The sequence below is a fragment of the Odontesthes bonariensis genome, chromosome 10, assembly GCF_027942865.1.
Source record: "Odontesthes bonariensis isolate fOdoBon6 chromosome 10, fOdoBon6.hap1, whole genome shotgun sequence".
Taxonomy (NCBI): domain Eukaryota; kingdom Metazoa; phylum Chordata; class Actinopteri; order Atheriniformes; family Atherinopsidae; genus Odontesthes; species Odontesthes bonariensis.
In genome coordinates, this window is record NC_134515.1 from 26,834,645 (window position 1) to 26,851,441 (window position 16,797).

The following is a 16,797-nucleotide window of genomic DNA, read 5'->3' on the forward strand; positions in this document are numbered from 1 at the left end:
GAGGTGCTGGATTGGGCACAGCTAGGGATTCTACAGCATCACCTGCAGCTGTGGGGAATCATAACGAACCTTTATGATTTGTAGTGTCACTAAAAAAAATAAAAAATAAAAAATCTTTGGGATGAATCCATTTCTTGACCAACGTCAAAAACTGATCGTCTTGCTTTTTTTCAGTATATGTGATAAACGCCACATGTGATATACTTAAACATTGGTGCAGAGTTTAGCTTACGTTTCACTACCTAACAGACGTCAATGAACAAGCCTCAACTTGATTTCGGGAAAGAAAAAATCCTCATTTCCCACAAAATAAGTACTGTAGTCAACTCTGCTATTTTTCAGAAGCTATCTAGCATAATTCAAAGCCTGTCTCTCTCTCTCACACACACACACACACACACACACACACACACACACACACACACACACACACACACACACACACACACACACACACACACACACACACAGGAAAGTGGTAATGACAACTTTGTGATGCTAAATGTCTGAGTGAATGAATGAGGAGAAACCCAGCACAACATGAATGAAAAGAATGAATCTGCAGAAGTGGAAGCCAGGTGGTTTTGTTAGTGCTTGGGCTGCTCATCCATCTTTGCTGCCCCCTCATTAATATGATACTCTGCTCCTCCTTCACCCATCCAGCGCACAGCCACAACCCCCCAGAAAACCAACAGCCCCGAGAGTCGTAGTTTGTCCTGCTAAATCAGACCAGGGGAGACTAACAGAGTGGCCCATTCTTTTTCACTCTAATGCATACACAAATGTTCTTATACGGATATTTATACATCACCAACACTGCATAACAGACAAATCAATTGATCCATACAGAATCCTTGCGCTCTTAATGCATGAAGCCATTACTGGATTTTTCTGCAGGGTTTGGCCGCATTGACTCGATCTAGTGTTACCACTTTGCTGGCAGTGGAACCAATTAGGACAGAAAGACGGAGAAACCGTTGGATCGAGATTAAACAGATGCAACACCAACATGCAAAGTCTGTCTACCCTCTGTACGACTTTAAAAAAAAAAAAAAGAAAAAAGATTAAAAGCTCTCTTAAAAGAAGTAACTGCTTCCGAGAGGTCCTATCAAAGGAAATTTGCGTTGCACTGGCTGGCCACATAAAAGCTAGCCTCAGACAAAGAGGCGCCCCTGCAGAGCACACACTTAACCCCGTCCGTCCCAGCCAACAGAAGCTTTGCACACAGGATGAGTAAAGGAGCCATTTTGTCTCAACAAGTATTGCTTGACAACTACAGTCAGCACCGGCGAGGACAGGAGGCCGGCGTGGCTGCGCAGAGCTCATTTGGTCGGGACATCTGCTCCATGAGTCGATAAAAGAAAAAAAAAAAGCATCTAATTGGTTTCAGAAGAGGCTTGTGTCTGCTGCGCTGCTTGAACACAACACAATCAGTGCTGTTATCGATCAATTTTCAGCGCGAACCCGCAGGTTAGACTGAGATCACGGTGGGCTGGGTTGCAGAGTAAACACGGTTTAGTCATCTGGCTGAAACACTGGCTGCAGCGGACGCCTGAACAAATGTTTACCACTACAGTAATAGCAACAAACACCCGCGCCAAAGGCTTTAGTGCTTAGAGAAAATGCACAGGAGAGGTTTGGTGACGACAAGCCGACTCGGGGAGAAAGCCTCTCCTTTCCAGCTGAGACTAATTTGTGATTCCTTGTAGGTCAACATTAACAGAGAGGACGAAATGTCGTTTAAAGGTTACTGCTTCTAAATCTGCAAGTGGTTTCTGGAAGCCAGGCGGTCTGGGGACAGAAACATTGCTCCAGAGCTCCGACTTGAAGGGGAGAAGACTTAACTGCAGAGGAAGAGGAATGTGAAAGACTTAAAAGTCAGCAGGAAGATTGAACCAGAGGGTAACTTCGATCACTTTGATGCCGACTCAAGCGTTGTGATTGTGAGACACGAAGGCTCCCTTCTCAGGTTGTGTAAAATTAATTAAGATTGTCCGGGCCCGTGGCTCTGTGCTCCAAGATTAGTCAGGCACAGCATGATAGTGACTCCACACTTCTGTTGGTATGAGCAAGCAAGAAATGCTCACTTTGTTTTATATTCAGGGGTCAGTAATGCATTGCTGTCAGCTCTGTGCTGCCTGCCAACATTCGCCACATAGAAAGGATGAAGAAAACATGAAAATTTGCTCCAAGCAAACAACTGAAACCTTCTGAGGCAAAAGGTCCTCATCTATAATGCTGAAGTCTGGCTGACTTAAATACAAAAACCCATTAGGCGACCACTTGCTTAAATTAGTTTGCATGACAGTTGGTGGCATTTGTCAACCATCGGACTGAGTAGACGGTACATCGTATTCTATTAAACTGACAGTGGGCTGGCTCAGCTCGTGGCAGCAGTTAAGTAGCTCTGGATTCAGTTATTTTATCTGCGTTTGTGGAAATAATTGATTTATGGGGCGGTTTTGCCTCAAGCAAACATCCTATCTGCCCAGATGGACACAGAACATCCAATGAAATCACAGAAATGCCTGAGGGATCCAGGACACGGCCTGCTGCTGGATAACAGGTCAAAAATATTGAAAAGTTTAGATTTTTGCTTGGGAGATTTGTATACAGAATGCTAGGAAACTAGCAGCTACAGGAAGGCTACAGACAAATATATTTCAAATGGAGAAGGCTTTTGTCCACTCTCTTCTTCTTCTTCTGTATCCAAATTGTCTGAAGGGTCACAGTTCATGGGCAAAAGGAGGTCCAGATAGTTATTCAGCATTCAGCTGAATTTTCTTCTATTTTTTGGTCACAAAGTACAAACTGAATATTCAAACGAATTCATCATGAAATGTGTCAAAAAAAAAGTTATTTCTCGCATACACGTGATGTAACAGGGACTTATCTCTTTGTTGTCCTGTTCCTTTTTGCGAGTGCGTCTCTATTCAGTTGACCTGGTTCGCCTTTATTTGTCCTGTTTTGTTGACAAACACGGGGCCGATGGTGTTGGAAGGCGATGATATTCTGTGCCACATAGCCCTTATTGTGTTTAAGAGAAGGTGTATGGGTAGGCCTCTTCACACTTAAGATGTTTATTTGTTTCCAAGTTATCTCAGACTCCCAGCTGGTGTCCCTCATTCACTCCTCCATCAGTCCTTATAAGTGCTAAAAGCAACGGAGCTAACTCACAGCGCACTGTGGGCTGTATGAACTTGTCGGCCTGGCAACAGCATCCCATAGATCACTTAGAGGCGCGTCGATTCTGGCCAGGACGGTCATCGAGGATTATTTTTTGCAAGAGTGAGAGACCATGACACCGGCCTGCTGAGAACCTGAGGGTGCAGGACTAACCTTCAGTCCAATGTTTGGGAAATCTAACAAACACCTGAGGATGCTCTGTGCTTGAGAAAAAAAAAAAAGAAAAGAAGATGCTCTCACACCGAACCAATGTCTGGATTTTTTTTGGATTGTTACACAAAATATGAGGCAACTGCAATATTGAAATATGCGCTGGGGCCATCCTGAATAAGATATAAATCTGGTGGTTCACTCAACTTCAGATGACGCCTATGGGATCATCTCAAACCCATTTGAAGAAATAAACTTCAAGAGTTGAGAAGGAGTAAGTGGAAGGCAAGAGAGAAAAAAAAACATCAACAAAGTGATGAAAGAAGCAGAAAAAAAAGTTTAGACTAGAAATTAAGAAGCAAGACAACCCCCCCCCCCAAAAAAAAACAAAACAAAACTGTAATATAAGACTGAGCTCACCATGTAGTGCAGGTCGTCGAACCCATTCAGGAGCAGTTTGCTCTCGTACTGCGGCAGCCCCACGTGCTCCAGCCAGTCTCCGACAGGCTGGTCCAGCAGCCGGCCTGCAGCACCTGCCGATAGGGGAAAGCGCTTCAGGAGTGAGAAACCTTTCAGCCGATAGCAGCGGCACTCCGAGGACGAGACGTGGCATTGCCACATCATTCTCGGCCAGCAGAGCCGAGCGCACCGGCAGCACGAGGGTAAGGGAGACAGTGTCCTCCGCGGGCAGGGCGTCAGCTCCCGCAGGGCAGCGGGCGCCGAACCTCACTCACCTGAGACAGAATAAACTGCCCCCGACACAGGGGTGAAGTGGACGATAAAAGGGACTACCTGCTCATATCAACGCAATTCTTAGTTCTACTTTGTCTGAGGAACGTTCCAAAATCATAGTTATGATCAACATTCTGCCTCACTGATCAAATTCAACAAAGCAAACATGGCCCATGATAGGTGAGTAAATAAACAGTTCGCGGATTTCACAAAACTGTGAAAAAAAAAAAACTCAAATGTCAGCGAAGAGAGCAAAAGCTCAGAACTTTTGGGGAAGTTCTTCCAGTGAAGGGGACTTGTTTCAGCCAAGGGGAAAAGTCATCTGGTTAATTAGTTAACAGGTCCATCCTTTAACTCATATACATCCAACCTACTTAAGATGTGACGAAAGGCTAAACAGAAGTGCGAGGGGCCGTAGCAGACGTGTGACATGACTGCAATGAGTGGAGATTGATCACAAAGCAGCGCTACACTGACAGCTGTCAGCAGCCTGAGCTGAGAGCAGCCACCCGGCAAAGACAGATGATTGCCTCTACTCCGGTTAACATCGAACCGACAGGCGAAGCCTCTTTCAATACAATAGAGATCAGTTAATGCACACTTTAATTCACCAAAGTAACCTTATACTGCCTCCCAGACGCACACAAAACAAACTTCACAAGCTAGAACAACATTATTCTGCACAAAGTGCAAATTTGAAAGTGTCCCCCTTATTTTTTTCCCCCATTAGCCTTCCTCTGATTTGCTCAACCTGCGATAGAACCAACCCCGTGTTCCAGATCAAACTCCCACAGCAGAAATTCCATTTGGTCAGCCGGGAAGTTTGCAAGAGAAAAAGAGAAAAGAAAGAAGAAGAAGAAGAAAAAAAAAAGAATCCAGGTACAAAGCGAGACTCCAGTCAGCCACTTCAGAGGTCACTTTTAGTGACAGCTTGCTCCCAGAAGTTACTCCACTGAAGACAAGAGTGCTAAAATGGTTCGGAGATGTGGTCAGGAGCAGCCTATAAAAAGAATGTCTAAAGCACTCTGAGCTACAGCGGACACCACCTAATCCTGCATGTCGAAGTGCAGTCCTATTGTCCTGCCTGGAGTCTCCTCTCCTTCCGTACTCTCTGCCCCTCTCTGCATGCACTCCTCCGCTCTCCCCCTCTCCCTGAAACACTGCAGGTGGCAGCTCTTTGTCAATGCGAGCTACAATCTCAGCTTGCCCCCACCCACAAATTACTTGCATTTGCTTTTAGGTTTCGGCAGCATCTGTTCATCGGTCCTCTCTTCTTTCTTTGTTTTTTTTTGCACTGGTTAGGTTACCGTCTCCCCTCTTCCACTATTCCTTTCCCTCTGATGCAGAAGTTAATCAGCAGAGAGATGAAAATAAAGGAGGCTGCAGGCGTGGAGCCAATCAAGTCCAGGCAGCATCGGCAAACGCTGGAGTAATCGGAGAGGAGGAGTAAAAGCGATGCAGCTGTTCATGTGCGAATCGAAGGGGAAGCTTTTTCGCCAGCAACTCTATTGACGGCCTTTTGACAGCAGCTTCTGTTGGCCGGGCGGCTAAAAGGCTGAGGCTCGGCTATACAGAGCTGTGGATTCAGACTCAACATCAGATCAGGCAGACGCAGGCTGTGATGGGGCGCCAACGACTTTACTGCAGTAGTTTCGACTTCCATCAAAACTACAGAGCGAAAAGGAAGGCGCCGACCTCCTGACATAATGCACTGGTTCATCATTTAAACAGCCCACTCCAGCGCAGGGCATCAGAAACAGAGGGCTGGAATAAGTGCTGCATTGTTTACATGTATAGAAAGGCAGCTGAGGCACAGTGAAGGTGAATATTGAGCGAAGTGAGAGGCGAAAGACGAAAGGGGGGAGTCAATTGTTCAGGGTACCGCTAAGTCGCCAGGAACCATTCATCAATCTTTATGACAGGCGTCTGAAAAGCTTAAAAGAATCGCAGGAGGGCAGGAACAGAATGCTTAGAATCCAACACAAGATGTAAACAAACATGTCTCGAGCTCTTTTAAAAATACAAACACTGGTACTTTCAGATGGAGTTAGACCCCAGCACTGGTCCTATATGGAATGATAACAGTGCCGCAAAAAAAGAAATAAAAGACTACATTAAAAAAATATTTTTTTCCTCATAGTGCTTTTGCTTTTTATTATCCATTATTATCATTGCGTTTGTTATTTGTCAGTAAAGCTTTTGCTTTATCAACTTCTGTATTGCTTTTACCATTTTTAAGTTGCTTTAGCTTTTTCTTCATTGCTTTGGAGATTTCTCAATAGCTTCTGCCACTATAGTTTCTGTGTTGAACTCGCTTTAAGTGGATTACATTCTACAGTTTTATGTTGGCTTTGCTTTTGCTATGCACATGAAGAAATAGCAAAGAAGGTACAGAAGTATTAAGGTAATTGCTACTCAAAAATAACAAAAGCACTTTAGAAAAAATAAAACGACATAAATCAATAAAGCACATTACATTAAAGATAATAGAAAAATTTCCACATTCATCAGCCTTTATTTAAAATGTATTTACACGTTAATTCTTTCATTAATTCCTCTTTATATTCTCTCATTCTTTAACAGACTTTTTTCGTGGCACTTCGATCATTCCACAGACACCTTGAAAACAATTATAGGAGGAAAATTAAAAAGCAAATCTTAAAACGAACCCTGCTTAACATGACTTATTGACCTTAATAGGTTTGAATTCCCCTCCTGCTAAAATATGGTCTTAAAGATACAGCAAACACTTGAATCATTTAAAAATCTCCAATATGTCTCGTGTATTTGGAAGCACTTTCCCCATCCTTACTTTATTTGCGCAGTGCAATCTTGGGTCTGTGATGAAATAGCCAAGCTGTGAAGATACCAATTCAGAGCCACGTGGTTCTGCTTTTGATTGTTGTTTCCAGTAAAAAGGAAACGAGGGGAAGTAAAAAGGGTCTTCACAGCTTTGATAGATAACAGAAGGAGCAAAGACAGCTTTCTAAAGACCGTGATCTGCCCACGTCTTCTCTGATCCATTTGATATCTTTATCAGCTAGTGCTAATGAAAAAAAAGTTCATCCTAGAGACGAGCATTAGCACATAAATGGCAGTTATTGGTGATGCAGTGCAGTGATATTCCCATTGCTGTGATTTCCCACACAATAGCAAGCCAAGTGCTCTGGTTTGAGATATGCATCTACCCACAAACACTGACTGGGTTCCACTGTTTTTCCCACAAAGGCTTCTGCTGCAGTGGCCCATTAGTTTAATCTAACACTGTACAAATCAACTCCTCGGACTCGACTTTAACAGTGAGTCCCATGAGTCTTTGCACTAACCAGCATGAAAGTGTCCTCGGTCAAAGCACACGCTCGCCTCAGCTTGCAACAGCGCCTTTGATGTTCTCTTAGTTTACAATTCAAATAATGTCTTCAGTGTTATCTTCGACACTTATGGAGCATTCCATTTCAAACCGAGACAGTACGGGAGTCATATTAACCTCACTGTAGGGTCCAGAGCTGGGAAGCATTCGCAGCCATTCTATGTCACCACTACCCACGATGCACTGCGACTTAAAACAACAATGGCCGACTACGAGTGGAAGGATTTTCTCTTATATCGTTAAAACAAAGAAAGCTTGAGCCTTTCAAATCCACATAGCCAATGCCTATGTTAATAATGTACCATAAGCCATACAAGTCACATTAGTCAGGGTTCATTTTAAAGCAGATTTAGATGATCCTAAAATAATTGATTCAAAAGTCCTGACACACAGCACCAAGTACGGCTGGTTGATGTATGCAGGCAAACGTGGGGTTTTCCAAACAAACCTGAAGGATTTGAGTAAGACATTAAAAAATGCAACATTTATTACACAGGTAGTAGCCCAGTTTACTGCTTTATCCTTACACTTTCAACTTTAACGATTTTGTTCATTCAAAACAACCCAACTTCTAGGAATTGAGCTAACTACCATTTTGAATCACAAAGAGGCAATGATAGTCATACTGTACCTGGCGTAGCATATTGCTGATCTCGGGAAAAATCGATGCCAGCTCCGATCAGTGTCATGATCTTCTCGATCTGAGGACAGGAACAGACACACACACACACAGATAAGAGTTGGGAGGAGCCATCAAAGCGCCACCGCCACCTTTCGACTTGGACAAATACCCCCATGCTTTTGAGCACTGACGTCATTCCGTCCCAACTCTCCTAATTCTCCCAGTTCATGCCACGAATATTACTGAAAGGGGGGGGGGACTGTTTATGGGTCCTGCGAAAGCCCTTACTAAGATGATCAGATTTAGCTCCGAGTATCATCCGTTGCTCATTTTTCATCTTCAAATATGTAACAAAAATTCACGAAAACTTAAGATAGTTTGCAAATACAGTTGTTGCTGAACCGTTCGCGGTCATCAGTTATTTGCAGTAAAACTTTTAAGAAATTATCATCATTGGTAGGAAGTTTTTTTTCTACAAGTATGATGAAAACTGTATATTCGGTGCAGGTACACTTTTTTTTTTTTTTTTTTTTTAAATCATGTTTATATTACTCTATCATTAAAAAGGCCAAACTTCTTATTTGTGTGACTAAACTTTGATAACAAACAGCACAAAGGTAAGACTAGTGAATAAGGCGTGGAACGACCCCATTAAAGACCCAAAGGTTGAAGAAAGAGTGACCCTGTGAAAGCTAATAAAAGCATTTCCATTCCCTACATCCACTTCATCATGCAGAGGGTCAGTGGGGCTGGAGCCTAAATTGCAGCCGACACTGGGCCAGAGCTGGGCGACCCTTTGGTTGGATCACTACTTCGTCACACGATAACACAAAGAAACAGACAACCATACACACAGGAATGAAAGGACAGTCAGGTAGGACACAGAAACGCCTGGAAAACCCCACACAAATACACAGAGGACATGCAAATAAGCATTCTGCTCTTATTTCTTATCTTTTTTTTTTTATAATCACAATGTTACAGTCAACTGCTACCATCTCACGTTTGAGAAGGTACTGCTGCAGTGCATCGCCAGCCGCTAAAGCTTTCTCCAGCATTTGTAACAATTGTTACAATACACCTAATGCTCCTTAGACAAAGCAAAGACTGAGTCAGAGAGACTGAAAGGCAAGAGCATTCGCTACACTTGAGAGGACCCAGATTACCCATATTGGCGAAGAATAATTTCATGCATCACTACACAATGCATGTGAACATCCTGTCCAAGTATAGTCATGCGCACGTTTTGCCTTCTCCCAACAGCACACTGTAATTCCCTTTAGGTGCATTTGTAAGGAGGGGGGCAGGCGTGGACATATGGAGCTGCAACATTACACCTGTCAAAGCACAGAAGCGTGGCTTTGTCTTTTCAGAACGGGACATATCAGGATTGAATCAAATGAAAAAGCAGAGACTTACAGAGCTGCTGTCAACTCGTCAAGCTACTGTCACTCCAGCTCCGTTTGAGAATAAATGCACATAAGATCTGGAGTTAATAGGTGCTTCTTATTCCTTGTTGAAATGATTCTGTTCTGAAGTGTTCTGCCTCTAAAGCACAAATCTCAGCTGCAGCTCCAAAAGCCCACAGAAAGGTCCCCATTGGTATGATTATATATGCAGGAAAGTGCTATGAGGAGACCAAAGTCTACATTTGTTCTTCATCTATCGGTATCTAGAAGTTTAACAGCGGAAATGGTGCAGAAGGCAATTAGAAGGGAAACGTCAGTCAGAGGGGGCAGAGAGAAATCTAACTTGGAAGAATGATACATCAATTTAAGTATGCTGCTGTCAGACTGGGTATCTAATCAGAAATTGAAACCTCTGGACTTGCTCAGAAAAGAAATGAATAATCGTAAAGATTATTTCATTTCAAAAGGATTCATGAAGCCTGAAAGGATCCCATCTACTTCTACAAAGAATACCCTAGAAAGGACAGAGCCAAAGACCAAAGAGAAGTCAGGTATTCATATGAACACAGGCATCTTACGCTGCCAAAGGAATTAGATCTTCTCCGTTTTGAAGTGGAAGAAGTCATCTGAGTCTGCCAAGAAAAAATGTATTTAATTTTTTTCCAACTTCCACATGACTCATGCATGGACCGTGCTAGCCATCTTAGCCATCAATACCCCCAGATGCGACTGTGAAAACATTACATTTAATGTTATGTTACTCATGTTATGTGCATCAAACGTAATTACCATCAAGCCTGGAGAGCTCAGAGGAAAATAGACTTAATGTTTGTCAGTGAGACTCGATAAAGACCATATTCTCCGTATTTTTGATTAGAATCCAACAGATCGACCACAAGCTTGGCCAATAACTTTTATCCCATGTTCCTGGTCAGTCATTAAACATGGATGCTGCTGAACAATGAGTAAGCAGAAATATACAGCTACCGATTGTATGTCCTATCATATAGAGATTTAAAAACTTACAGGGCATATTCCCAAAGGGTAAGAAAAAAAAAAAAATCATATTTTGCTCTTAAAGATGATAACACTTCTACTACGCACAGGAAAAGGTTCTGTACATGTGTCGTTTTTTTTTTTACTGACAGATTTGTAAACTCTCACTGTGCAAACCCTTTTACAAAAAAAGGATGAAGCTCAGTGGGTGCACCGAGTGGCAGGAAGCCATCACCGAGTAATCTATGATGACTCGACAGGGCTGCAAATTCTCAGCAACTATACCTCACCAAAATGTCAATCTGTTTTTCATTATAATCTATTTTATTCACACTGTTTAGATGGTTAACTTAATTAAATGCCAACTCTAAAAATCTGAGGTTTTTTTTTTTTCCAAAGTGGGAGTCAGGCCTCCCCCCTGGGGGCTCCAAAATCCCCCCCCCCCCCCAAGAGACACCAAACAACTTCAAACGGTTCGAACAGCCACAGCGTCAAAGCAACCACTAAGAGAAGCAAAACAACCGCAGAAACACAAACTACCTAAAAGAAACAAACATAACAAGACAAAACGGCTACAAAAAAGGCAAATTTACCCCAACTAGAGACAAAATGCCAACAACTATATCTAAATAACCACAGATATACATAAAGCCACTGTAAAGAAACATAAAACAATCAAAAGAATTGTACAGCAATACAAAGCTCAAAACAACTGCCAAGAGATGAAAAACAACTTCTAACAGTAAATATAAACAACAGCAAAAGGGAGTCTAAACAAAAAAAAGATTCAAAACACCCACAAAGAGACTCAAAACACCCACAAAGAGACTCAAAATACCCACAAAGAGACTCAAAACACCCACATAGAAACTCAAAACAACTACAAAATGACTCACAATGACCACAAAGTGATGCAAAATGACCATATAGGCAAATAGAAAGCCTTAAAAAGAAAAAAGAACTAAACACAAAGACGCATAACTCCGACGAAGAGACTAAAAATGACAGCTGTTTTTTAGGGTTAAGTGTACTCTGAACATAAGCCGAACAGCAATATTTGGCGTTGACTTATAGTAAGTGTCTAAGAAATCAAATCAAATAATTTAGCACTCCATAAGTACCTAGCAATCAAATGAAATGAAGGGAGACATCTTTTACCCATCTTTGTTTTAGGGGAGGCCCAGTCCCTGGCACTGTAAACCCCTGATCTGAACAACTTGAAGAGCTTGTATCTTAAGATACTGCAACAATGTTGATTATAGTATCCCAATATACCCCAATATCGATGCAAAATATAAAACTAACCAACTGCATCTTGAGTTCATTTTGTGTTCTGATACTGCAGGCATGGCTGTCTCTTATCCATTCTGACTTTGAGTTTCCATCTCGCGCTGTTCGTGATGCTCTCATAACTTGAATTATTAGATCTGCGCCAATAAGAAAACTGCGGATGAGTGCTGGCATTAATCAAGGGTCCAATCTGTGGAGCAACACACAAACAGAGCAGTCGCAGCTCCTGAATTAAGAAGGGCAAGGAAGGGCCTGGGTCTAATAAAGTGGCCCAGGTCTGCAGTGTAGGCATGATAATGTTCCTGATGGAGGCATCACTCTTCAACAACGAGCAAAAAGAGGGACAATAAAGAGCTGTGATCTGACTCTGATGTGCAATAGTAGCTTTATTTCTCCACATCTGAGGGGGTCAGACATGCCAGCGTGCTTTTTTAACACCGAAACAGAGGTTGTAACATTCTCTCCCCGGTTGCCACATGTTCAACCTCGTGACTCTGTGAAAACCTAAAACTGCTGCGGATAAGAGGAAAGAGAAATGATAACAAGTGGTTTAAACACACTTACACTGTCGCACAAGTCCTCAAATGGATGCAAGAACATAATACACACAAGACTATTTATGTCTCACTGTATCGGCTTCTCTTGCACAGTTTAATGGAAAAGGGAGTACTAACTGGTCCAATGAGATTCAGAGGCAGCTAGTGTGAAAGGCTGGTGTGATATAGTGTTGGAGCTGGGTAAATATATCCTTATCAGGGGGCTATGACCCATGGAAAATTACATCCACAACAAGAAGAAGAAAAAAAAACTCATGATCGAGGACTAAGACACTCGGAGCCATGAGGATTAATAGAGAGGAAAGAGTGGAATGTGTTTTTCTGCTGCAGGACTGAATCAATAAAGACCTGAAATGGAAGCGTCCATTGTTATCAGGACCCAGTATGAGCAGGGAGATACAAAGAGCCGGGTCAGAAGTCACCGACAAGGTGGAGGTCAACAGCTGAAGAGCCAGCGCTGATGAGAGATAGTGTGGGTAAGATAAAACCCATTTATCATGCTTTTCCCTGCAGGCCCTCTGCTCCGGGATGACTTAGCAGAATAACTTAATCCCAATAAAAACGGGGACTTGTCTTTTCATTAGCGGCCTTGAGAACCTCAAACAACATGCAAATAAAGCTGAGAAAAGGGATGGTGGGAGAGCTAAAGGACGCTTGGAACAGCGTCCTCAGGGTCAGACAAAAGGCTGCTGCAGGGAGAGCGTGCCCAAACCACCGGCCTCAAATTGCCAAGCTGGCAACAAAACAAGGGCTGGCTGTAAACTACGAACTAGTGAATGGCATCAAGGGGAACACAAACTCTTTCTGTGGAGGGTGCCAACACCTCAATGCCACTGTGGGACAAAGCACTGTCAGCAGGCACATAAACATCCCCCCTAAAATAGCCCAATGTCATGCTCGCACTTTTAGGAACAGTGGTCCTTCAGAACACGAGAAACCGTGTAAACCCATGCCCACAGGATGCAAATAAACAGGCCAACCTTCCACATAGGTGGAAACTCTTCATCCAACTTTAAACAGACAACACATCCCCCCCCTCCAATGACTAAAGCTGCGACAGTTGTGTGCTGTGTGTCTTGGTCACCTGTGGTTCTCCTGTGTTCTCCCCTCTGCCCCCCCCCCCCCACCGACCGCGCCGGAGCTCTCATACAAACCCACTGTGGGGTATAATCACAGCAGGTCAGATACACAAGAGTTCTCCTAAACCAACAACAAGGCAACAGAAATAAAACCACACCAAACCAGCAAAGAGCTCACGACACAACAGAACCTAGAAGGAAACAACGTTTGAGTTTAAAACACCAGTCGATGACCGCTGCAACGGACGAAATAATCAAAAAACAGACGAACGTGAAGGAGAGGCTTATGCCTTTGCCCCATTCTACTGTGTAACAAAAAAAACTTCATATCAAGGCATAACAATTAAAAATGTTTTTTTTTTGTTTTTTTTTTAAAAAGAAAGAAAATGTATCACTTCCTCATTCAGTTGGGAAAGATAAATAAGCCCCTGTAAGGGAATCAATACTCACAAAAGCCGGTTTCATAGTGGCTATTGGATCTGCGGAGTGCAAATCTAAAGTGAAGTGAAAAAGTGGAGCGGAGAGGGGAAGCTGTCTGGAGCTCTGTGTCTCCTTTTCTCTGGGAGAGCTGGCCCACACAGTGTGCCCCCAGGATTGTCATCTCCAGTCTGATTGCGAGGACCAACCAGCATTAGCATGCGCTTTACACACCGGCACACACTCGCACACAACACACATACACACTCCGAGCTCCCTAAATGGAGAGATGCATAGGCCAAGACCTCATGCAAGTCAAATCTCCTCGTCTTGAAACCGGAGGCAGTGCATCCAAAAGGAGGAGGAGAGGGCGTAGGACAGATACAGAAAAGACAAGGGAAGAGGGTGTGAGAACTGGAATATCTTAGCAAACCGCATTAAAAGATGAAAAAGATGTTTCTTATAAGGGTGTGTGAATGCACAAACGGGGGAGGAGGGAGGTTGGCAGTGTCCTGGGACCCCTTGGACAAATGCTGTCAAACAGCCCTATAGTGTGCTCCAGCATGACGGCTGTCACAGCAACTCGAGGACTCACTGTGGGTGGACTGATAAGGGCTGCGGTGACGGAACTATAGAGGAGAATGAATTCAAAGGAGAGTTTAAAAGTTTCATGAAACTCCAAACATCAAAGAGAGTGCGGAGAAGGCTGCGCAAAATCAAACTTCAACTATTTTCCTCAGACATTCCTCTTATATATGATGCACTTTAACACTGGAAGGGATGGAACGGATGGATTCGGGTCTCTTGCTTTTTGCTTTGAGCACAGAACTCAGAACCGGGCATCTGAAGAAATGAGCTCACTTAAATTGGACAAAAGGAACAGTTAAATTGTTAAGTTAAAAACAAACAATCGGCTGTTTTTGGAAATGTTTAAGCGACGGAAAGAAAAAATCCCGGTGCCTTTGCCATCGGAAAGGACAGAGTTAACCACTGCGGCTTGCTTCTTCAAAGCGTCCTTTTAGAGGCAGCAGGCTTATATTTTGCACGTTGCAGCTTAAGGCTTGTACATTTCAAATTCAGTCTTGCTGCCATGTGTAAATGCGAGATCCATTAGTCTATCTGACAGGCTCCTTCACACACAAATACAGTCGATGCACTGTAACAGAGAGCATGTCAAGGAGCCTGTGCATACGTGAGGCCCAACACGGGGAGAATCCCCCTGTACAAACACGTGTTACTGTGCAGAGGCAGCACTAATCACACATTTTTAAGGGTCAACTGCGTTGTTTTATAATCCCAAAACGATTCAGCTGTGTTGCTGACTCACTCTGAGAGTTGCATTCCCACGGGAGGAATAAATAATTGAGAATCAAACGTGGTACTCTCTGCCAGCAGTCTACTTTAAGTTTTCATGGATGCCTTTTGGCACTCAGGTGAACTTAAAGCTGGACAGTTCACTCGGTAATATACACTGGCACGGTGCACACAGCAAATGAGGCCAAATGCCTCTCCCTTTCTGATAAGACATCTTCTTCAGTGAGATGTCAACAGCAGAACCTGCTCTCCTGCCACATGTGAGCTCAGAAAGGCTGCGGCACCTGCTGTGCTGGCTCCTCCTCTGCTACAGACCAGTTCTCCTGCTCAGGCGCTTTGCTTCACGTGTGCAGGAGCACCAGGGAGAGGGCAACAGCACAGCTCCATGATGGTTGCAGAATGCAGAGGGGATCTGGGAGGAGCAGCAGTCTCCAATAACCAAGTAATGACACGGCTGCCTTAATCCTGTCACGCTCTCAGAGGGCACATCCCTCCGGGTGCAGTGCGAGGAGGAGCAGTGTTCATGAAACTGGATAATTACACTGTACGGTGCCCTGTCAGAGAGCAGACACTTCGAGGGGGAGGTAAATGGTTCAAGCACACAGAACCCATCTCTTATTTGACCTCATTACTCAGCTGGACGACAAAGTAGCGCAATGCCTCAGAAGCAATGACGGAGTTCTGTTTTTAAATGGCAACAGAGCTCAGTGTTTGGCTATGACTACACGCTAGGCTATGGGACGTTCTGTCTCGAATTTGTTCTCGTTCTAATCCAAAAGATTAGAATAACACTGTGTTTCCGAGATACGACCATGTTTGGCTTACAGGAACAAAGCTGTTCAGCAGCTACTTTTTAGCACACGGCTGCCTTAAAAACCGGCAGAGATATTAAGCTTTTCAAATCCAGGGTGGGACGGCATACTCCTCTACTCGCAGTTAGAGCGACTACAAAAGGCAGTTAATCACACAGTGTGAAAAAAAACAAGGACTCTGGTATTTGGGAGTTTAAATCTTTTCATGAAGTCAGAATCCAAATTCTTTTCCAGCTGCAGTTTGTACCATGACACCTGCAGTGGAAATAACTAATCACAGAATTAAAAGAATAAAGTTCCAGTGTGTAGAATTTAGGGAGATGTATACAATATTTTGGAATATCGATGATGATTACAGGGTAGTTCATACTCATGGAATATTGCCAACATTTGAGAAACCCTCAGACTAGACTCAATACTCGCTTTTAAAAGTGCTCAAACATGTGAAAATCCAAAGAACAGATTCCAAGGACTCTACAGAAAGTCAACATCTACGAGTGCTCAGGAAACTGCAGCGACAGGATCTGGAAATTGATGACTGGCAAATAATCCAGCCCCACTCACACAGAATTGATGGGTGAATGAGATCATTCTAAATAATGTCTACTAAGGAGGTGATCGACAGTATGTGGCCATGTGAAACTCAACAACAACATTGAATAAATCGGAATTAGCCGCACGCAGGAGTCCACATTATGGGGGGAAAAAAGATAGAATAAATAGATCAAGTCCCAACAGATCACCGTCAAATCGCAACATATCAAACTCTAGCAACCTGCATTCAAACTAACAAGGGTACTTGGCTCTCTGTGGTCGGCCTGATGGCATCATGTAAAAGAATACGAGGCGGCAATAGGCTCTCG

The 16,797-nt window shown here is 43.4% G+C and overlaps 1 protein-coding gene across 7 annotated transcripts in view; it reads right to left on the bottom strand.

The window, feature by feature from the left end:
• anks1aa (ankyrin repeat and sterile alpha motif domain containing 1Aa) overlaps nucleotides 1-16,797 on the bottom strand; it is a 60,489-nt gene that overhangs the window by 11,238 nt on the left and 32,454 nt on the right. For 6 of the 7 annotated variants that reach the window (XM_075474978.1, XM_075474977.1, XM_075474974.1 and 3 more), the window contains 3 exons: nucleotides 10,048-10,101; nucleotides 8,070-8,139; nucleotides 3,757-3,869 (listed from right to left, as the gene is read on the bottom strand). In XM_075474978.1, the coding sequence (XP_075331093.1) occupies nucleotides 3,757-3,869; nucleotides 8,070-8,139; nucleotides 10,048-10,101 (237 nt within the window). The remainder of the gene's footprint in view (nucleotides 1-3,756; nucleotides 3,870-8,069; nucleotides 8,140-10,047; nucleotides 10,102-16,797) is intronic. The other variant, XM_075474975.1, reaches the window with a different exon arrangement.